At 34.5% G+C, this 24,554-nt stretch overlaps 1 protein-coding gene across 2 annotated transcripts in view; it reads right to left on the reverse strand.

Annotated features, from left to right (window-relative positions):
* LOC132716144 (mitochondrial ribonuclease P catalytic subunit-like) overlaps positions 1-24,188 on the reverse strand; it is a 42,205-nt gene extending 18,017 nt beyond the window's left edge. Inside the window, exons 1-4 of one of the 2 annotated variants that reach the window (XM_060699340.1) lie at positions 24,038-24,188; positions 17,044-17,911; positions 8,348-8,398; positions 1,414-1,663 (exon numbers count right to left, since the gene is read on the reverse strand). In XM_060699340.1, the coding sequence (XP_060555323.1) occupies positions 1,414-1,663; positions 8,348-8,398; positions 17,044-17,882 (1,140 nt within the window). In that variant the 5' untranslated portion in view covers positions 17,883-17,911; positions 24,038-24,188. Of the gene's footprint in view, positions 1-1,413; positions 1,664-8,347; positions 8,399-17,043; positions 17,912-23,126; positions 23,176-24,037 lie in introns of those variants that run through there. The other variant, XM_060699341.1, reaches the window with a different exon arrangement.
* Positions 24,189-24,554: the final 366 nt, after the last annotated feature.

The raw sequence follows: 24,554 nt of genomic DNA on the forward strand, positions 1-24,554 counted from the left end.
CATTTCTATTGTTATTTTCTTTTGTTTAATAGAGGGCCATGGCCCCTTATTTTACTGTTATAGAATGAATTCTATTGTTCTCTTTTGTTCTGTTTACAGCTAGATGGCCCCCTCTCCCTATTCGGTTGTGTGGACGGACAGACGGAGGGACAGAGCCTATTTCTATATCCCCCTTTTTTCTTCGAAAAGGCGGAGAACAACAAGGTTTTATCATATTTTGGCAGTCAGTTTGACCTAGTGTTTGACCCCAGGTGATCCATAATCAAACTTGACCTTGAAATCATCAAAACAACTCTCCTGATCAATTTCGAGGATATTTGGATCAAAACTGCAGCCACTAGAGTGTTAACAAGTTTTTTTCTATTTTAGCTCCTGTGACCTAGTTTATGACTGGAAATGACCCATATCAAAACATGACCTAGAAATCATCAAAACAACCTTCCTGACCAATTTCAAGGATATTTGGATCAAAACTGCAGCCACTAGAGAAATAGAGTGTAAAAAAGCTTTTTCTATTTTTAGCTCCTGTTACCTAGCTTTTGACCAGAGATGACCCATCTTCGATCTTGACTTAGAAATCATCAAAACAACCTTCTTGACCAATTTCCAGAATATTTGGATCAAACCTGCAGACTTAGTTTTTGACCGGAAATTACCCATCTTTGAACTTGACCTAGAAATCATCAAAACAACTTTCCTGACCAATTTCCAGAATATTTTGATAAAAAATGCAGCCACTAGTGTTAACAAGATTTTTCTATATTTAGCTTGTGACCTAGTTTTTGACCGGAGATGACCAATATTTGAACTTGACCTAGAAATCATCAAAACAACCTTCCTAACAGATTTCCAGGAAATTTGGATTAAAACTGCTTCCACTAGAGAGTAAACAAGATTTCTCTATTTTTAGCTCTTGTGACCTAGTTTTTGGCCCGAGTTGACCCATCTTTGAACTACCTGCATTTCATTGAGACAAACATTCTGACAAAGTTTAATGATGATACAATCAAAACTGTAACAGCTAGAGTGATAACAACCCAATTGTTGAAGACAAACTGCGCACAATGCACAAAAACAGACGCCAGACATAGCCCCATCACTATACCTCACCTTGTCAGGAGAGCTAAAAAGTTATAGTAAAAATATATTTCTGCACCAAACTTTAATCTGAAATCTGGATGGGGAGGCCTGGTGCGTAGGACAGCTCTCCATATACATTGTATAGTCAAGCTAAAAATAAATACACTTTAGACACTTTAAAATATTCCAAATTTTCATAAATTTTAATATACGAATTCATGCTTTAAGCATACTATGTTGTTTATGATTTTAATTTCTCTTAAATTCTGTCAATGATAAATATCTAGTCTATTTACTTGTTGATGAAAGTAACACAATTTTACATGAACTTACTTTTTTAGAGCCTGATGAAGATATAGGTTGTACTATATTCATCAAGTTCAAGCCATCTATAATGTAGTCAAATGGTCCTTCCATGTTCATAAAGTCGGAGAATCTATCCAGCTCTTTTGGCGTTGTCTTCCTAAAGATGTTTTCACCTATCAATAACTTCTTCATAGTTTTCTTAACCATTTCCTTCATGATTGACTTATCCAAAGGCTCAATTTCTGGAAGTGTTTCTTTACAACTTTTACATATCCGGCTAGACAAAACAAAACAAAGCCTATGAATACCTGGAAAACTGGCTTCAACAAATCACAAATAGTACTGTTATGGATAGACATGTAAACAATTTGACATTGTGATGAGATATTACCTTTCCTTTACTTGAATTCTGCTCTGTCATTTCCGTGACTTGTGTGGTTGTTTATCAACTATATATCTAACAGTAAACAGTATAAGTATTCAATGATTCGAGTTAAAGAAACATTGAAATATCGTTTAGAACTATATGAACATGATCCGGGTCGCGAAATAACCTGACAATTGAGTGTAGATACTCAACTGACCAAAGAATAACAATAATAACGATCAGATATGTAGAAATATACCTGAACTATTATTCCATTACAATAGATGCAGAAAGTGTACACTAGAAGTGTCACTAGAACAAAAGATGTGTATTATTTACATTTTCTAGCTGACGGATTCAGCGGAAATAAGTTCCATATCCGGCCAAATTCCGAGAAAGTACTGTAATGCAACGAAACTACCATAATCATATTTTGGAAAAAGAGTGACTATCATATAAAAATCTGCTGATATTTTATGTCTTTATTATTCTATAAAAGAATAATAACATTTTAGCGGATCCTTGACGGATCTATTTTGTCTGACGGCGTATGAGCCATGACTGTGCTATGTTTAGCGGAACGCTGTGATTGGTTAACTAATTCCGTTGTCGAATCTTATTGGATAAGAGTACTTTTGAATGTTTTAGCGGCGGGCAAATTTCATTTCGGAATTAACACGCCAAAGTCTATAAATACAGATGCTCAATTCAGTTGGGCAGCTTTTCCAACCGTGAAACATGGACTAACAAGGTTATTATTTGAACAGTAGCTCAACCCTAACTAAAAATCCGCCAAACAACGGAAATCCGTCAAAACTTGAACATTCCGCTTTAAAATAAATATTCCGCTAGAAGACTTTAACTGTAATTTACACGAAACACGTTCATATAACCCCTTCTTTAACAACTTTACATTGAAGAACTCATTAGATCTCGAAACTATACCAAGGGCAATAATTTACATGTTTTCGGTATTTAACTATCCTGTTTTATGCATTTATTTAACAGAAGATCTTAATAAATAAGATTAACTGTACTTGAGCGTTTTGGTATTTTCAAGTGTTTATATTCTTTTTCATTGATTAAGTTTTATGGTAAATTACCGTACCATTTAACTTCAGTAGCCTTAAAAGTGATCCTGACAAAATCATTTCAACAGTGACAACGGTAACAGTACAATTTAGATGACTGACATAAATATAAATTAATTTTATTCATACACCAACTTATATTCTTGATTATAGTTGGCTCAGATAGTTGGTAATGGGGTTATTTTTGGGCAAATTAAATTCTCTGGACAACAGAAAAAACAAAACATTGTACAAAAGAGATATACTCAAGAACTACTGTTAATTAGCTTGTCAATTAAAAGTTGTAAAACTTGGCCTACTCAGCTTGCTTGTGACACTTTACATACATTTTAAGTTTCATGATGATAAACATAAACAAGAGGGCCATGATGGCCCTGAATTGCTCACCAGAAATAACTGTTTTTCAGTGTTAGAAAAAAAATGTTTCAAATTATCTTGCTGAAAGGCATGTCCAGCTAAACTTCAACTTGCCCCTCTAGTTACATAATTTCAGACACAGATTTATTTCTTCATAATATAAAGGAACCTTTCACAAATGGCCCAAGTTCATTGTTACTGTATATCTGGCATGTAAAGAATGCCAACTTACACTTTTTATAAAAGTCTACCTAAGAATGCTACAGACAAAGTTTGGGGATCATTCATCAATATGTTCAGTAGAAGATGTTTTAGATCTATGTTTTAAAGATATTTCTATTTTTAGCTTTAGCGGCCCCTCAAAGGGGCTAATCAAATTAATATGAGCAAATTTGCTAAAAGACTACCCAAGAATGCTACAGACAAAGTTGGGTGATCATCCTTTAATTAGTTCAGTAGAAGATGTTTAAAGGTTTTTCTATTATTAGCTTTAGAGGCCCTTAAAACCAGGGGCCAATAAAATTGATGTGAGCAAATCTGATAAAAGACTACCTAAGAATGCTATGACAAAGTGATAATCCATCAATTAGTTCAGTACAAGATGGTGTTTAAAGGTTTTCTATTCTAAGCTTCAGAGACCCCTAAAGGGGGCCAATCAAACTATTTTTGAGCAAATCTGATATAAGACTACCTAAGAATCCTACAGAAAAAATTTGGTGATCATTCATTAGTTGAGTAGAAGATCTTAAAAGTTTTTATTTTTTTCTCTGTCGACCACTAAAAGGGGCCAATTGAAATGATATGAGGAAATTTAAGTGTGACTGTCACAAGGATGCCACAGACCAAATTTCAAGTAAATCTGCCCAGCAGGTTAAAAAAAAATGAATGTTGATGCATGACGATGGACGACAAAGCATCCCCTTTTGATACTAATAGCCAGGGATCACGTTTCTAGATGAAATATGTTCAGGAAACTATTTTCAGTTTTAAAGTAATAGTGACCTTGACCTTTGACCTTGTGACCCCAAAATCAATAGGGGTATACTACCCAATATGGACAATCATCCTACGAAGTTTGAATATTGTGGGCCAAATAGACCTTAAGTTATGCTCCTGAAACTGTTTTCAGTTTAAGAGTAATAGTGACCTTGACCTTTGACCTTGTGACCCCAAAATCAATAGGGGTCTTCTAACCAATATGGACAATCATGCTAAGAAGTTTGAATATTGTGGGCCCCATGGAACTTAAGTTATGCTCTGGAAACTGTTTTCAGTTTTAAAGTAATAATGACCTTGACCTTTGACCTTGTGACTCCAAAATCAATAGGGGTCTTCTACCCAATATTGACAATCATCCTATGAAATTTGAGCACTGCGGGCCAAATGGAACTTAAGTTATGTTCCGGAAACTGTTTTCCTTTTTAAGGTATTAGTGACCTTGACCTTTGACCTTGTGACCCCAAAATCAATAACAGTCTTCTACTTAATATTGACAATCATCCTATGAAGTTTGAATATTGTGGGACAAATAGACCTTAAGTTATGCTCCGGAAACTGTTTTCAGTTTTAAAGTAATAGTGATCTTGAACTTTGACCTTGTGACCCCAAATTCAATAGGGGTCTTCTACCTAATATGGACAATCATCCTATGAAATTTGAACACTGTGGGCCAAATGGAACTTAAGTTATGATCCGGAAACTGTTTTCAGTTTTAAGGTATTAGTGACCTTGACCTTTGACCTTGTGACCCCAAAATCATTAAGACATGGGTGAAAGTTGGAAATTTTAAAAATCCTGAAAATCCTGAATTTAGCAGTTTTTCTGTAGATTTACATAGGAAATAGAAGGCTTTAAGAAGACTGAAAATCCTGAACTTCAGGAATAATCCTGAAAACTTTCACCCATGTTAAGAGTCTTCTTCCCAATATTGACAATCATCCTATGAAGTTTGAATATTGTGGGCCACATGGAACTTAAGGTGACAACGGAGTCAATTATCACTGAAAATACCTAAAATGAGATTTTTTGCTAAGTAGATTTATTAACCTTTTCTGAACACATTCGTGATTTAATTTTGGAAGCAGTTAGTCCAAAAAATGTGTTTTTAAACGTTTTAAAACGGTACCTATACAATTTGTATCTGCTATTCGCGTAACCTGTCGATTATCGATAACGCTCCGCCCCCTGTTGAGGCATCAATGAGGGAAATCGGTAGTTCCATATATCCGTGAATTACAGGTCCATACTGGTCCATACTTCTCGTAATACATGTATCGTACAACTACCGTACATCTTTTATGAATATCTCAACATTATGCCTTTTTTATAAATTAAGAAATTGTCGGCCAATGTACGTAACATAATGTATGAAACATAAATAATTAAGCATAGCGGCAAATCGCACGACCACAGGGTTGATTAAAAATGTAGTTGCTAAAATATCCATAATGTGTGAAAATAATTTGTCTGTCCCGTTAATCTGATAGATATTACATTGAGTTGATAGACTTTTGTACGGATTCAAGGGCTTACTTTACATTCCACCTCGTTTTCTAACAATGTCAAGTAAAACAACAACAAAAACAGACAACATTTTTATGTGAACGCCTATATATGACTTGTGGTAAGGTGTCCCTGACAAATTTCTAAACCATTTTAGATTGTCTAAGGATGATTATTTCTCTATGAATAAAAAAGATATTAAAATATATTCTCAGTGAAAATAAATTGTTCGCCAGTAAATCGGACACAGTACTAATAAATGTGGGACAAAGTATGAAATTTATTGTCTATCCCGGTAGAAACTGGATATCTAGGCCGTGCATAGATGATATTCATGATAATAGAAGTCAAGAAGGCCAGATCATAATGATCGGGTAATACCTTTTATTTCTATTAAAATATGTGAAGCATTATCAATTTGGTGGAAAAAATATATAATATCCCGTTCTTATTTGTACATCTACCATGGACTTTAAAAGACTGTCAGAAGCTCAGTTTTTTGTTATTTTATTTTATATTTTAACGGAATTTCATACACGAATACACAGGCAGAGTGACACTGGTATAATACAATAATAATGCTGATAATAATAATAATATACTTCAAAAAGGAAACAATTAAATACCCCGCTAGCGGTGCGCAAATGCGTTCCATTTCCCCCCACTGAGTGCCTCAAATTTTATCGATAGTCACGTGACATGTGCGACAGATACCAGACGAACAGTAAATCACGTTAAGAATTGAAGAAATTTCGGCTATAAACTGATATTAATCAGCAGCTTTTTAATTGGTCAGATGTCACTGGGTCATAAAATGTTGTTAGAGTATGTTATCGCAACTTGTGACCCTCTCTGGTGCGATATTTGTGTATTATGCAATTATTTAGCGTGAAACGTAGGGGTCCGAGAGAGAACAGCCGATTTATGACACTTCGTTTGATGCGGGTCGGACTAACTTTGAATCGGCATAACTTTTTTAATAATCAAGCAATTAACATGCGGTTTAAAGCACATGAAAGGAAATTCATTTACGGAGGGAACCGTGTCAGGGATTTTTGTTTGCTCAATCAGCGACTTAATTATCTTTAATTACGTAATATGTATGGTGAAAAAAGTCGCATTAAATGTTTGACATTACGTAATATTTTTTTGAGAAAAGATAGAAAAAAATTGAGACACGGTTCCCTAGATAATATAAGTAAGGTTATTTTCCAAAAGTTTGATGACAAAAAAATAAAAAATGACTTTGATATGACGATTTAAAATTTTAGAATTTTTATTCAAAATCAATCATTTACAAAGGCATTTTTTTCAAATATGTTATTTTTTATGATGATCTACGACATTTAATGCACAAAGATTAAATAAATAACAATTATAACTAAAATAACTTGGTTTAAATGACATTTATGTGAGTACCACGGAAAGTGTCTGTTGTCACCTTAAGTTATGCTCTGGAAACTGTTTTCAGTTTTAAACTATTAATAATGACCTTGACCTTTGACCTTGTAACCCCAAAATCAACAGGGATCTTCTACCCAATATGGACAATCACCCTATGAAGTTTGAACACTGTGGGCCAAACAGAACTTAAGTTATGCTCCGGAAACTGTTTTCAGTTTAAAGGGGATAGTGACATTGACCTTGACCCCAAAATCAATAGGAGTCTTCTACGGATGTACTCACAAAATGGTACTTATGTGACTTTTCCTGTGATCTTTTGGCCATTTTTAGTCACACAAGGCTTAAAAAAAGACACACAAGTTAAACGGAATGAATAGGATCAAAGAGAATTGACTGTTACCCATTGATCTCCAAGTCACACAAGTACATCTGGGTTTGTACGGACGGATGAATGCCAGGGGGTTTAACATAACATGCCCGAAATTCTTTTGGTCATATAAAAATGAAAATTTCAATAATTTGACCTTCAAAGTCAAGGTCATTTATGAGTGAAGGTCAAGGTCTGTCTGGTTATTTTTAAGGGATATCCTTGAAGATTATTATGTTCAAGTTTGAAGACAATCCATTCAAAAATAACAAAGTTACAGCCAATAATAGCAATAATAGCACTTAGAAAGGGGACCACCCAAGGTTTGAAGTCATTTGTTTTAGTGGAAATGTTGTTTAAAGAAATTGTTGATGATGCACGACAGACGGAGTGGGATTACAAAAGCTCACAATGAGCACATTGCAGGCCTTTTCCAAAAATTACCTTGCCCAGTTTGGGAAATTTTGCGTTGAAAAATTGCTAAATTGGGAAAAATATTTGGTACCTTTTGGAACTTGCTCTATGCTCCTTTGGCATAGTATTTTGAATTGTGCAAAATTGTTTATTCCAACCAATGCAAATATCATTCAAAGCATAAAAAGTACATTAAAATTTAACAATGAAATATGTGGAAACAATCTGTATGACACCACACTGGAATGAACTCAGTTTTGATATCAATAATTTCACTTTGATTGGGATTTTATTTTCAAGTATTGGGGAAAAAATAACCATAATTTCCCTTAGGAATGGGTCTGGTAATCTGACCTGTGGTGACACTGGAAAAAAATATGCACTGGGCTCAGGTGAGCTTAAAAAGAAGTTTATAAGCATGTGACAGAAACATAATAGAACCAACTAAATAACATTTACCTTTGGGGAAGAACTTCAGTCAAAACTGCACTTTCACACTGTTTCCACTCACTGTAATAACAAGACAGAAAATTTAAGAATATTTAGTATGATTGCATAAACCTATCCACATATTATGGAGCCAATGCAACAGATTTTTATTGGTACTTGTTCTGTAAAATTAATTTTGAGTATATTTCTTTATTGTCTATTTAATATTTTACTGTTTTGAGTGCCCAAGTTGGTCTCAGTAAGATTTTCAAATTACATATTTTTATGTTTTATGACCTCAGTGGAACTCCTTTAAATCCAAGGTGCAAACTTTATCTGTTGTAAAATTTGAAGAAGTTAAATAAGAAATATATGTATACTAATTTACAGCAAACATGTCTATACAATTTGAAAAAGTATTATAAGAAAAAACAAAATGTACAAAGACTTGTTCTTATTTTGTTGTTTCTATTTTTGATCCTTTAAAAACTAGGATATACTGACAAATTCTGATTTCATAAACATTTGCTTAATTATCAGTAACATCTATATCTATACATGTATCTTAAGTCTTCTTAAGTCATGTGACAGAGTCAAATTTTGACCTAAGGCCGTGAGGGTCATGGTTAATACAACTTCTTGAAGAAATCTACAAATTGATGCTACATGCCAGATATCTAAGCTCTGGGCTTTGTAGTTCATATGATAAGACTTAAAATGTGTTTTCCTATAATCTAGTGATTCCCAAGTGGGCAACTTGTGACACCATTGGCCTGATGATTTATGTCAATTTTGCAGACATTTAAGAGGTAATGTTACATGCTAAATATCTTAGCTCTTGACATTTAAGCACTATAACAGTGAAGAAGCCCTGATTTCCAAAGATTATAGAATTTTTTATTCAATCTTTTTATTTTACTGTAACTTTTAATTGGGAATTTTTTCCTTTGGAATGGGAAAATAATAATACTATTTTCAGTTGGGAATATGACTGAATATTGGCTATAAAATAAGCTAGAAAAAACCCTGTAAGTTCATATAAATCAAATTATCTCTTGGGCTGACCAATTTTGATCTCATGAACCCCATACTTGTGTTTTGCATCTGTCTCATTATAAGTAATATAATCTGTCAAAAGTTTTAATGTCTTTCTATTGGTTTAAAACATAAATAGTGGACAAGAAATTATACAAGAGCTGTCCGTAAGACAGCGCGCTCGACTTTTTTATTGCTTGCCAATAAAAAAAGTTTTTGCAGTAAAAGGCAATACAAGAATCTCTGTATTTTTAAAGTGAACTAGTTGTTTGATACCCTTGAATATTACAGCAATGTTTATATGACATAATTTATGGTAAAGTGAACAAGTGGATAGGAATGAATTTTTTTAGATTTTTTAAGTTTTTTAGTGCTTGCCTATAATACAAAACATTGACAGTTAAGGGCCATAATTCAAATAAAATCTTTGACAGAATTACCTTCTCCTGGACATGTTTGGGAATCATGATTGTAAACAAGTATTCCAACTTTCAAATTAATATCTCAAACAGTTCAGTCAAAAAGTGGACTGGTACTAAAAACTTAACCAAGATTCTAAGTCGATAAAAGGCCTTAATTTTTAAAACAAATCCCTGACAGAGTTACCTTCTCTTGCGTACAGATGGGGGTAATGATGTGAAATAGCATTAAAAGTTTCAAAGCAATATCTCAAAGGGTTAAGGCAATAAGTGGATTTTACCCATATTCAATGTATTTTCTAAGTCAAAAAGGGGCAATAATTCTGTCAAAAACCTTGACAGAGTTATGTCCTCTTGTCTGTTGATGAAGGTCGTGATGGTAAACAAGTATGGTCAGTTTCAAAGCAATACCTCCAATGGTTTTGAAATAAAGTGAGGTGGTACAAAAAACTTAACCAAGCTCAATACACTTTCTAAGTCAAAAAAGGGCCATAATTCTGTCAAAAACCTTGACAGAGTTATGTACTCTTGTCTGTAGATGGAGGTTATGATGGTGAACAAGTATGGTAAGTTTCAAAGCCATACTTGTAATACTTCTGAAATAAAGTGGGGTGGTACGAAAAACTTAACCAAGGTGTGACGCCAACGCCGACGCCGACGCCGGGGCGAGTAGGATAGCTCCCCTTTTCATAGAAAAGTCGAGCTAAAAATCGATACAAAATGACTAAGTGTGACCTTGACTTGAGAAAGATCAAACCTGCACACTACACATCTTTTCATTATGGTTAACATTTCTGCCAAGTAGTTTCAATTTCCTTTCACTTGTTCAAAAGATACAGATCTGACACAAAAACTGTTAACAGACAGACGGACAACCAGGTGGCAAGCATAACATTATACCCCTCAATTTTTTTGGGGTGTATAAAAAGAGGATTGTCCTTTCCTACACACTGACATTTAAGTACTCATCAAAAGGCAATAACCCAAACAAGAGCTGTCGGTAGGACAGCAACGCTCGACTATTCTTAGTGCTTGATTGTAAAAAAAATGCTTGATACAGTTACCTCCTCCTGTTTACAGGTTGGGGTAATGATGGTGAACAAGTGTGTAAAGTTTCAAAGCCATATGTCAATGGACTTTGAAAATATTCGAGGTATTACAAAAACTTTAACGTAAATTCTAAGTCCAAAAAGGGGCATAATTCTGTCAAAATGCTTGATACAGTTACCTCCTCCTGTTTACAGGTTGGGGTAATGATGGTGAAAAAGTGTGCAAAGTTTCAAAGCCATATGTCAATGGACTTTGAAAATATTTGAGGTATTACAAAAACTTTAACATAAATTCTAAGTCGAAAAAGGGGCATAATTCTGTCAAAATGCTTAATAGAGTTACCTCCTCCTGTTTACAGGTTGGGGTCATGATGGTGAACAAGTGTGCAAAGTTTCAAAGCCATATGTCAATGGACTTTGAAAATATTTGAACTATTACAAAAACTTTAACATAAATTCTAAGTCGAAAAAGGGGCATAATTCTGTCAAAATGCTTGATAGAGTTACCTCCTCCTGTCTACAGGTTGGAGTCATGATGGTGAACAAGTGTGCAAAGTTTCAAAGCCATATATCAATGGACTTTGAAAATATTTGAACTATTACAAAAACTTTAACATAAATTCTAAGTCGAAAAAAAGGCATAAATCTGTCAAAATGCTTGATAGAGTTACCTCCTCCTGTCTACAGGTTGGGGTCATGATGGTGAACAAATGTGCAAAGTTTCAAAGCCATATGTCAATGGACTTTGAAAATATTTGAACTATTACAAAAACTTTAACATAAGTGGTTACGCCGACACTGATGCCGACGCCGACGCTCGGGTGACTGCAATAGCTCTACTTATTCTTATCGAATAGTCGAGCTAAAAAGTACCAAGATGGTACATGTACAATTGAGAGCAGCTGGAACATAATCATGTAAATGAGAGCTTTTACCCTTGAAGTTTAAATCTCTTAAAAACATTTTGGTTTCTGGCAATGGACCAAATATAGGAAGTGCCCTAGTTCCAGGTTCATTCTTATCCTAATACCATGATTTGCAAACCAAGAGATAAACCTATTGTGAAAATAATGAGTAAAGCAAATTAAGTGCCTCATGTGGTCTTATGTAGCCCAACAAAACAATACTAAATTAGAATTGTGTCCGTTTGCTTTGTTTGGTTTTACAGCGCACCAACACAATTGAGGTCATATGGCTCCCAAACAGGCAAGATGATTTTGACTAACATTGGGTGTTTCAAATTTAAAGCAACACCAGGGGACAAAACCACCTTATCTGCTGGAGCTTAGAGATTCATGACTCCAGTAATTCAAACCCATTAAATGATTTAGTCGCCTCTTACAATAATGCAGGGATAAACATGGCTGCAATTCTGATGCCAGCCTTCAAGCCTTAAAGGTAACCCTTCAGCCATAAAGGAGAAAAATGTATTTGAAAGACATGGATGCCCCTGCTATTTATATAAGGATACAGACTTGTATGAATAAAGTTACGATAGGACAGCATAGTTGGTATTTAATGAACTTTTGGCAATAAAGACCTTAAGTTAGAGGACAGATGGCTGTTGATAAAACAGTCTTTTAATATTCACATTGCCTTGATTTAGATTTTCTAATGAGACCCTGACCTTGGAGCTAGGGGTCTAGGTCTAAAGCATGACATACTATCTCATCATCCTACACATTTGTGCAAAGTTATTTCAAAATCGATTGATGCACGAGTGAATTATCAGCCGGACAATATTTTCTAACTACTGAATTTTGACATCTTAGTGTGATGTTGACCTTGGAGCTAGGGATCAAGTTCTTGTGCATGACACACCCTCTCAACATGCAACACTTTTATGCCAAGATATTTAAAAATCCCTTGACTCATGACAAAGTTATGGGTGGGACAATATTTTACAACTGTTCACCTTTGACATTGACACTGACGCTAGGTCTTTTTTTCGTACATGACATATGTATCATCATGATACACATCTGTGCCAAGTAACATCAAAATCCCTTGATGTATGACAGAGTTATTGGCTGGACAATATTGTCTTACATCTAAGTGTGACCTTGACCTTTGAGCTAGAGGTCTAGGTCTTGAGAATGATAAACAATGCCATCATGCTACACATTTTACACATTTGTGTTCCTGGTTTCAAAGTCCCTTGAAGCATGACTGGACCTGACAAGATTTTGAAATGCAGGCATACATATACTGCCATACACTGGTAACAATATAATCCCCTTGCCATTATTATGGAAGGTTCGCAAAAATACTGATTATCTATTTCTTTTGGAAATTTTTAAAAGCTTTTTCCTACTTAAAAGACCTTGAAAGATGAGATTCTATAAAAGCAATGGAAACTGGAATAAATTTGTTAGAAATAGAATTCCAGTCAAATAAGCAAGGTGACCTTTTTCCTTATCATAACTTATAAAAATGTATTTCAGTCTTCACCAATCAAATGTTGTTTGTTTTTTTTTCTCTGGGTTTTAAATCACAATTTCATTGTTAAGGCCAAAATTTATGCTCTGCTGCTGGAGGAAGACATGTGGTGACCTCCCCTTTTTGTTTGTTTTATTTCATTTTAATAGAGCATTCAATGAATTTCATAATCACTGAATGAAAACATGAGCATGCATGCAACAAAGTGTTGAAAGGTTAAAGGAACTCCACTGAAGTTCAAATGCCTAAAAAAATAAATTTGAATTTCTTACATAGATCAGCTGAGGCTCTCCAAGCAGAAACATAAACAATATGTAATTGAGAAAAATGTTCAGAAATTAATTGAAAAACATATATGTGTCTTATTCATAGTTCACTTGAGGAAAAAAACATTGCAATGCTTTTCAATTTTGGGTCATTTTTCACAATCAAAATAATCATAATATATTATATTATTAAACATATGGCACAGAATGTTTAATAAAATTGAAAAAGTTCATAATCATATTGCTCTTCTTTATTGACATTTGCAGTAAATATTAAATATAAATACGGACAAGTGAACATTGAGTATGGACATGTAAATTTCTTAGGCTACTTGTCCGTGGACAAGTACAATTTTCTGAGATTTTGCCGGCCCTGCTTAAAGGCTACTAGCCCCTAAACCCTTTGATCACGGAATGAACCTATTGTTCTCTTTTGTTCTCTTTACTGTTATATAGCCCCTAAACCCAAAATGTTTGCTCGACAGACGGACGGACGGTTCAATTACTATATGCCCGGGGGCATAAAATATTTCTAGTCCCGTTATGTCAATACACAACAGCCCCTTTGAGCTTTGAACAGATGCTAAATTGCATGAATCAACATAATCTGGACCTCATTTTAATGTTATGTTACTGTAATGATAAACAATATGTGAACCTTTGCTTTACTAATCTTTATAAACTGGCATGTGTTTCAATACAAGAGCAATCAGTGATCACATGTGTCCACTCATGATGGCCAATTTCATGTTGAGACAAATTTTGTGACAGACGGACAGACAGACGGACAGTGCACAACTAGACTTGGTACTGATCATTCCTGTAAAGTTTGGATAAAATAGCACCAGTAGTTTATGAGGAGTAGTTCGGACAAGCTTTTGCGTATCTGGCAACACACAGAAAAAAAACACCTTTTTATCAAAGGGCCATAACTCAACCAAAAATCATTCAACCGGAAAACCCATGCAATATGTGCAAGGACTTGGGTTACATATCAATCCTGTAAAGTTGCATTGAAATTGCATTAGTGGTATAAAAGAAGTAGTCCGGACAAACTTTAAAAATGAAAATTATTAAAGGGCCATAACTCTGACAAAACTCATTGAACCGGAAAATGCTGACAATATGCACAACTAGACTTGGTACTGATCATTCCTGTAAAGTTTGGATGAAATTGCACCAGTAGTTTATGAGGAGTAGTCCGGACAAGCTTTTGTGTATCTGGCAACACACAGAAAAAAACACCTTTTTATCAAAGGGCCATAACTCGGCCAAAAATCATTCAACAGGAAAACCCGTGCAATATGCGCAAGGACTTGAGCTATAGATCAATCCTGTAAAGTTTCATTGAAATTGCATTAGTGGTATAAGAGAGGTAGTCCGGACAAACTTTAAAATTAACTAGAAATGTGTCATCATGCCACGGATGCCCCCACATGCAGCCAAAATTTCAGATGGTGCTTAAATTATTTTTTTCATTTTAAGTTCAAAGCCCTTAAAACTTTTCAATGTTAACACAAACCATTTTCATACAATGTTCAAGGCACTGAAATTATTCAGTCTAAACCTTTTAAAAATAGCATATTGCATATTTGTAGCCAAAATAATGGCTAAAAGTAAGAGTGCTGAAAGTGAAAGTTCAAAATTTTTCCAACATTCAGGAAAGATAAGTTTGTCTTAAATCATTGAACTACAACCAAATTTAAACTTAAACTGCTTATTCCTAAGATGTATCTATATTATTTTCAAAGTGAAAGGGACATAACTCTGCCAAAAAATCATCAAACCATGACCAAATTCCAACTTGACCTGCCCATTCCTTTGACATATCCATATGTCAAATTTAAGGTGAATATGAAACACTGTTGGGTAGATAATGAACAGAAACTGTAAATTTCATATTATTTTCAAAGTGAAAGGGGCATTACTCTGCCAAAAATCATTGAACCATGACCAAACTCAAACTTGGCCTGGGCATTCCAAAAACATATCCATATGTCAAATTTGAGTTGAATGTGTTGTACCATTGGGGAGATAATAAACGGAAACTGAAAATTTCATATTACTTTCAAAGTGAAAGGGGCATAACTCTGCCAAAAATCATTGAACCATGACCAAATTTGAACTTGACCTGCACATTCCTTTGACACATCCATATGTCAAGTTTGAGTTGAATGTGTTGTACATTTGGGGAGATAATGAACGGAAACTGAAAATTTCATATTATTTTCAAAGTAAAAGGGGCATAACTCTGCCAAAAATCATCGAACCATGACCAAATTCGAACTTGACCTGTATTTTCTCATGACATATCCATATGTCAAGTTTGAGTTGAATGTGTTGTACCGTTGGGGAAATAATGAACGGAAACTGAAATTTCATATTATTTTCAAAGTAAAAGGGGCATAACTCTGCCAAAAATCATCGAACCATGACCAAATTCCAACTTGACCTGTATTTTCTCATGACATATCCATATGTCAAGTTTGAGTTGAATATGTTGTACCGTTGGGGAGATAATGAACGGAAACTGAAAATTTCATATTATTTTCAAAGTAAAAGGGGCATAACTCTGACAAAAATCATCAAACCATGACCAAATTCGAACTTGACCTGTATTTTCTCATGACATATCCATATGTCAAGTTTGAGTTGAATGTGTTGTACCGTTGGGGAAATAATGAACGGAAACTAAAATTTCATATTATTTTCAAAGTAAAAGGGGCATAACTCTGCCAAAAATCATCGAACCATGACCAAATTCGAACTTGACCTGTATTTTCTCATGACATATCCATATGTCAAATTTGAGTTGAATGTGTGCAACCGTTCTTAAGATAATGAACGGAAACTGATGATGAAGGAATGACAGAAGGACGGAAGGACGGAATGACGGAACAGGGTAACACTATATGCCCCGGCCATTACATGGCGGGGGCATAAAAATTATTAAAGGGCCATAACTCTGACAAAAATCATTGAACTGGAAAATGCTGACAATATGCACAACTAGACTTGGTACTGATCATTTCTGTAAAGTTTGGATGAAATTGCACCCGTAGTTTATGAGGAGTAGTCCGGACAAGTTTTGTGATGGACGTTCTCACAGGACAGTAATTATGTGGCTACTCTATTGTTCTCTCTATTGTTCTTTTTAGCAACACAAAAGAAAATAGCCACATAAAAGCATTAGGGAATGAATGACATCAAAGAGAAAGGACAGTTACCTATTGTCCCTCTAGCCACATAATTACTCTCCTGTGAGTGCGGACAGACAGACAGACGGACGACGGAGAAGTGATCCCTATATGTCGCCACTACTCCGTAGAGGCAACACAAAAATGAAACTATAAAGGTAGATCAGTGATCACTGGTCATGTTTATAGTCTAAGTTGACCACTGAGTGCTTTTTTCTAAACACAAGCTGGATCCAAACTGAACCTCGGATCTTTCATTTGATTAGAATGAGAAAAAGAATGTTAGAAAACAGATAAAATGAAACATTAATAATTAAGTACCTTTCACAGTAATTCTTTAATTTATGGGTTTCCATATCATTCAAAGGAAATTCTCCTAGTTTCAACAGCTCCAAGAATAGATCTGTAGGAATCACACCTTCTTCCCAAAATACAAATAAACGATTTCTGATATCACTCAATCTTTTTACGGAGCTAATTTCAGTTATTTTTGTCCATATCTCATAGAATGTTAAATAATCCTGTTGTTTTAATGACATTTTGAGAAGTGCACTTGATACTCCAAAATCAACATATTTCGCAGAGAATACCCAATTTTTAACTTGTAGCCATTCTCTTGTCAAAGCAATTGTAGGTCCAACCATATCTTGGAATACTTTACTGGAACCATATGTTTCCTTACACTTTTCAAACTCTTCCAGAACCATATCTTCGTATTTGTGGGCACAATTTTGGAAAAAATAATTCAAAGTTGACATATTTGGCTCCCTTTTTGACTTTATATATGTTAAGTATGACAAACTTAAATCAGGTTTGCCTATCAAGCTCTTCATTAAAGTAGCATCAAGAACATTTTCCACCCAATGACTTTCTTTTAATATCTTTTCTCTAAGAGTTTCCCACTCGGAAAAAGTCATTTTAAAATCACCCTTACGTTTTAATTTTTGTTTAAATTTGAAAAAACTATCAGAATACATCATGACATCACGTGTGGGCCGAGATCTTGACCCTCTGCCTGAAAGCTGAAATATCTTCCGAGGAAATAGTATACTCTTTGCTTGGTGATTTAGAATACTCTGAGCACTGTGTAAATTTATGTTCCATGCTCTCCAACATAAAGGAATGTTTCTTGCACACCTTATGATGAAATTATTCATCATCTTGATACTGGCAAAGACCGATGAAACACCTGCAAAAGAAACAAAAAGAAGTAGCATTTTATGAAATTTTGCACTCATTGCTGAAATTAACAAGATATTGATGTAGCCCTAGAGCCTATACCACTGAGAACTACTGCCAGACGAGGGCTTCCTGTTTTAAACCACTCCTTTTAAAATCATTGCATTAAATTTTCGTCAATTATGACTATGAGACAAACTCTTAACATTGTGGGTGCCCAAAATAAATTTTTCAATATATATATGTTTATTATGGAAATATTTTATAAACTAGAACTACACTAAATGTGTTTAAATCCCCCCGCAAACTGCTTTTTTAAAATGGGGGAATTTATAGTAAAGAAAAACCTTTGTAAAAGAATTGAAATAGAGTTATGGTTGTAGGAAATTTAAAAAGATAGTTTGGTTTTTTGGGGTATTTTTGCTTTTCCTTTCAATGGGGGTTGGGCCCCATTGATGAATTTTTTATTAAATTAAACTCGGGAAAATAAGTTCGGGAAAAAAGGACAAGGAAAAGGAAAAAAAGGGAAATTTAACTTATAATATTGAAAGGGGGTTATGGTTTTTGTACACTAATTTCCCCCTCATTGAACTTGCCCCAATTGTATAAAGTTTATTAAATTTCCCACAAACAAGTTTTCAAAGTTATGCACGGGGAAAAAGGAACGTGTTTTTTAAACACAAAATCCCCGGGCCCCGTTTTCTTTTATTTAGCAATATTTCAAACTAGAAATGTGTCCATAGGACACGGTTGCCCCCACCGCGCCACTGTTCTGTCAATCTTATGACTCTAGGTCAAATATTTTTTGAAAACTAAAACTCTTTTACTAAGTAAAGGGCAAGAACTTTACAAATACTGAATAAATCCACAAGCAAACCCCAAGTTGAAAATTGCAATTTTATACTACTGTAAGTCAAGGGCAATAACTCTAACAAAACTGAAAAAAAATCCACATGCAAAGTCCCAGGTTCATAGCTTCACAGTGATGTGAATCATTATTCCTGTAATATAGTGATGTTGATCATTATTCCTGAAATGTTGGTCAATTCTAACTCAAGCACTCAAGCACTCAAGGAACAAATAACAACATAATGAAACAGTTTTTACTAAGTCAAGGGAAATAACTCTACAAATACTGGATAAATCCACAAGCGAAACCCCAGGTGCAAAACTAAATATGCTAAGCAACCTTCCCATAAGGTTTATTGACTCTATGTCAAATCCTTTTTGAGTTACATGCGACACAAGTTGAAAATTGCAAACATTTTTCTAAGTCAAGGGCAATAACTCTAAAAAATACTAAATAAATCCAGACGAAAATACCCAGGTGCACAACTACACATGCTGATCAATATTCCTGTAAAGTTTCATGACTATGTCAAATCCTTTTTGAGTTACATGCGACACAAGTTGAAAATTGCAAAATTTTACTAAGTTAAGGGCAATAACTCTAAAAATACTAAAAACATCCAGACAAAAATACCCAGGTGCACAACTACACATGCTGATCAACATTCCTGTAAAGTTTCATGACTCTAGGTCAAATCCTTTTTGAGTTACATGCGACACAAGTTGAAAATTGCAAAAATTTACTAAGTCAAGGGCAATAACTCTAAAAATACTAAATAATCCAGCAAACGAAAATACCCAGGTGCACAAACTACACATGCTAATCAATTTCCTGTAAAATTTCATGACTCTAGGTCAAATATTTTGAGTTGAAACATTGCGACACAAGTTGAAAAATTGCCAAAATTTTTAACTAAGTCAAGGGGAATAACTCTTAAAATACTAAAAATATCCAGGTGCACAACTACACATGCTAATCAACATTTCTGTAAAGTTTCATGACTCTTGGTCAAACATTTTTTGAGTTACGTGCAACACAAAAGAGAACGCACGGACGGACAAGGGTAAATCTAAATGCCCGCCACTAAAGTTGGGGCACAAAAATTAATAGCCAAAAGTTTAGCGGACTATTCACGATTTAGCGATTAACAAGATGAGCAGTTGGTTAAATGTACATTACATATAAAACTTTTTTCAGTTTTATAAAGATTCTCAAATAAACTGATTTAAACTGATGTATAATTTTCACTACTTTTTTCTTCCATAGAACCACTGTGAGTGAACTTTAATTGAAGCAATTTTAGGCTGTTCAGGTGGAATGCTTGACACACATTTTTCAAAGTTATCTGACAATTTCTTTTGTTTGTTATAATATATTTTGTCACACACAGAACTGAAGTAGGTCATATTATAAGACTACTGTAGGCCTACTCAGTATAGAAATTAAACTTGCAAACACTTTCACAGAAGCAGCCTTTTTTCTGCATAACTTACTGAAAAATGTCATCAGCACCAATGTAATACAAATTTTTTGCCATAATAGTAAAGATTTTTAAACAGATCTCAGCTTATTTTCGCTTTTTTCATAATAATAAAAGTATCGGTGTCGCGAAAATATGTGACTAGTATTGATTTTTTTCTCTTTTCTGCAGAAATATTCACAATTTTGGTTGTTGTGCATATAATTGTTTGGAAGTAAATACTTTTTAAATAATTTATTTTGTTGTTTTCCACTGGCGATTAAGTCAAGCAGCTGAAAAAAAAATCAAAATTTACAATCCACGGCAGTTTACGGCAAATTTTGGGTTGGTAAATACCCAGTTTATTAATTTTAGGATGATGTCTGTGGCTAATTGGTGGATATTAGATGGCAGACTTCCCGAAATACGTCGGTCCGACGGACATGTCCGATAAATTTTGATCAGGTCCGACAATTTTTTATTCCGGATCGGTCCGACTGTCCGGCTTTTATCCAAGCCGCATGTATACAAAATGGCGTCGCTAAAGGTGCCAAACCTGGGAAAAAACGAAAATCTACGTCAGAAGAGTGCGCAGAACAGCAATAAAAGGATGAAAAGAATAGACCTGAGACAAAATTTAATGAAAAATGGAAGCAGAACCATGAATCATTGGTGTATGACAGGGAGGAGATGAAAATGCCCTGTATGGATTGTGCCGATTTTTACGGCAAAAAAATAAAAAACAAAAAGTGTCTTAGAAATACAAACACAAGTTTTTCATTGATTTTGATTAATTTTATTTGGTCCGACAGATTTTGTTTCGGTCCGACAGATTTTCATGGTTTGTCAGACCGAATGTCTGACAGTTTTTTTCAACTTTCGGGAAGTCTGAGATGGCTATTATAATGGTGGACAATATTTAGAGTACTAATACAAATTTACATCTCACGTGTATTTTTATCACCTCGGGCGATATGTATCGGTAAGAGTTTGTATTAAAACGACCGTAGGGAGTCACATCAAACTCTTACCCATATAACTTCAAATCGGCTCTTACAACTTGATATCAGATAAAAATATAGAAAGTGTCACCTCTTTAATTAAGCATAACATTGTTTTTCCCCAGCAGTCACATACAAACAAGGATGGGGTCCAATTACTTAATCTGGCATGAGAAAACAATGAGTTTTCAACAATACTTAGGATTGTTAATGCAATTCATTTCTGTCATAAGAAACAAAATAATGATTTGCTTACTTTTTGTAGAAAATATAAACAGTCGGCAATTAATAATTGAGATTTTTCTTAAGAGTTAAAAGGATATCAAAAAGTTACTGTGTACTCATTTGTCTCTGCAATCTGAGCTCCACGTGTATTATCTATGTAATAAATTTGATAAAAAGTTTACTCCCCGCTGGTGTTAATTGGGTCTTAGGTTACTGCATTCTTTATCGATTTTTACACCTCATTTAAACAATGTTGGAAGTAAAAAATAATCGCCAATTTTTGTAGCCAAAATGCAAAAATAATCGCCAATCTCATAAAATTATCACAAATGGTGACCATCAGGCGACTGATAGCGTGAGCCCTGAGAGGACCAAGATGACCCTAGATTGCTCACTTGACCCATCAAACTCATCCATGCAATTATCTAGACAAGCATCCTGACCAAGTTTGATGACAATTGATTCAAAAATGTGATCACTAGAACATTAACAAGGATTTTTGAGCGACCTAGTTTTTGACCCAAGATAACCCATAATCAAACTTGACCTAGAAATCATCAAAACAAACATTCAGACCAATTTTCAGGATATTTGCATCAAAACAGTAGCCATTAGAGTGTTAACAAGATTTTTCTATTTTTAGCTCCTGTAACCTAGTTTTTCATCAGAGATGACCAATGTTTAAACTCACCTGAGCAATGATCTAGACAAGCATCCTGACAAAGATTGATGATGATTGAGGCAAAAATGTGACCACTAGAGTGTTAACAAGGTTTTTCCATATTTGGGCGGTGTGTCCTAGATTTTGACCCAAGGTGACCCATATTCGAACTTGACTTAGAATTAGAAATAATCAAAACAAAAGTTGAAAACTTTCAGACCAATTCCCAGGATATTTGGATTAAAACAGTAGCCACTCGAGTTTTAACAAATTTTTTCTATTTTTAGCTCCTGTGACCAAGTTTTTCATCCAAGATGACCCATGTACAATGTCATTTGAGCAATTACCTAGACAAGCATACTGACCAAGTTTTATGATGTTTGAAGCAAAAATGTGACCACTAGAGTGTCAACAAACAACTATGGACGGACAACAGATGACAAACATTCAATGATCCTCAAATTTATACCCTATAAAAGACCATGTTATGCTTTGACCTCCAAGTGTGACCTTGACATTGGAGGTAGGCATCTGGGTGATAGGCATTAAACACATTCTCATTACTGTGAACATTTGTCCCAAGTATTTTCAAAATCCCTTGATGGATGAGAAAGTTTTGCACCAGACACAACATATACCCTTCAATGTTGACCTTTAATCACCAAGTGTGACCTTGACCTTGGAAGTAGGGGTATGGATGACAGGCATGACACATTGTCTTTTAATAATAAACACTTGTGCAAAGCTATTTCAAATTCCTTAAATTAATGAATGTATTTGTTATGGACCAGAAAATAAAGTGTGACAGACAAACAGCCGCAAAGACAGACACACACACAGAGTTCACATCTACATCCCTTTTTCCCCTAAAAAGGTGAAGGACAAAAGATTTTGTACCAGTATTATAATCCTTACAGGAGAAAAAATATACATGAATAAACTTTTAAGATTTCTTTATTGCTAAAAATATACAGTCTACAGACCAGAATGTTGCATCTTTACTAAAAATAAAACAGATAACAACCTTACCAACAGTTGGAATATTATTTCAGTATTTGTAGTATTTGCTACTTTAATACGGGGAAGTCAAAGACCGGGCCCGCGAAGCGGGTCCGGGCTTTGGCTTGCCCGGCTATAGACTACATGTGTATATTTAAAAGAAAATCAAATAATAAAACAATTAAAAAAATATATAGAATTCTATACCTATCAATGAAATTTTCAGTGTCAGTTCTAGTCGGGCGGCCGCCATTACAATGTAACTCAATGATAATAGGCGGGGTATTCCGATAACGGAACAAACCTCAACTTTTCGGATAAATGATAATCGTCGAGAGTTCCGAGTGAAAACGGAAGCGGTGCATGTAATACCGAATGACATCTTTAAAACGGAAAGAATGACGACTTCCCCGTTCATAGGCTTTGCCTAATTTCATATTATATAGCGATCCTGACGTTCACCCTTTAACTACTCACTCACACTGTTGGTTATTGTTACCCCGGGTACTACTTGTAGGCCGCTTGCCAGTATCTTCTTGAATACTAGAATAGATAGTACCAAATCATGTAAAAAGTACTCACTAGTACCAAAAAAAGATTCTGGGTACCAAAAAAAAACTGTGTTCAAGGCTAAAGGGAGTGTAAGATGCCCATGATGCTAGAGGTTTATCTCTAAATCAAATTTTACATTATCTATAAAAAGTATAAATCTGCTAAATAAATGCAAAAATACCCAAATCTTAAATATTTTTCAATCCAAATGAATTTTCAAAATGTTCAACGTAAGGTTGGATGAATCGTTGCGGTTTGAATCGTCAGTGGAGCGAATCGTTATGGGACGAATCGTCCGTAGGGCGAATCGTTAACAATTACAGTACAGTATGTTTACATATATTTTCACGTTTCAACATATAACAGTAATATTTATGTAAGCACATTACCACTACACAGGAAGTTCTTGTTAAGAATCAAACATCAATTTGTAGAGGACGGGTCTGTCGGCCCCATGTGCACATAATTGGGTAACAATCAATCGGAACATCTTCGAATAACAATCGCATTTTCTCGGTCCTTTCCGTCAAACTTCGGATAAGTGTGTCCAAATCAGATATAGATCTATCTGAAAATAAAGTTTCCTTTTAAAAGGAAAGGCTTGCACAGTTGTGCCTTCATAAAGTGTTTATTTAGTTTGTTGTTTTTTTTTTGTAAAAACGAATATTTTTTGTCAAAACAATTTGAAATCTATTCTCTACTGTATTGTATAAAACTTGTAAAGAAAATAATCAATCATAAAAATACTAACTATTCTATCATTCTGAAAAGGAAACAAGTGTGAACATTTCATTTCCAGAGAAATCATTCGTTTTGGCAGTTTCTAATTTCATTTATATAGCATCTTTATGGACAAGTAAATGCACTAAAATACTTCGTTACGTGGTACCAATAGGGAACGATCTG

This window comes from Ruditapes philippinarum, unplaced genomic scaffold (genome assembly GCF_026571515.1).
Source record: "Ruditapes philippinarum isolate M1 unplaced genomic scaffold, ASM2657151v2 ctg128_1_1_1_1, whole genome shotgun sequence".
Taxonomy (NCBI): Eukaryota; Metazoa; Mollusca; class Bivalvia; order Venerida; family Veneridae; genus Ruditapes; species Ruditapes philippinarum.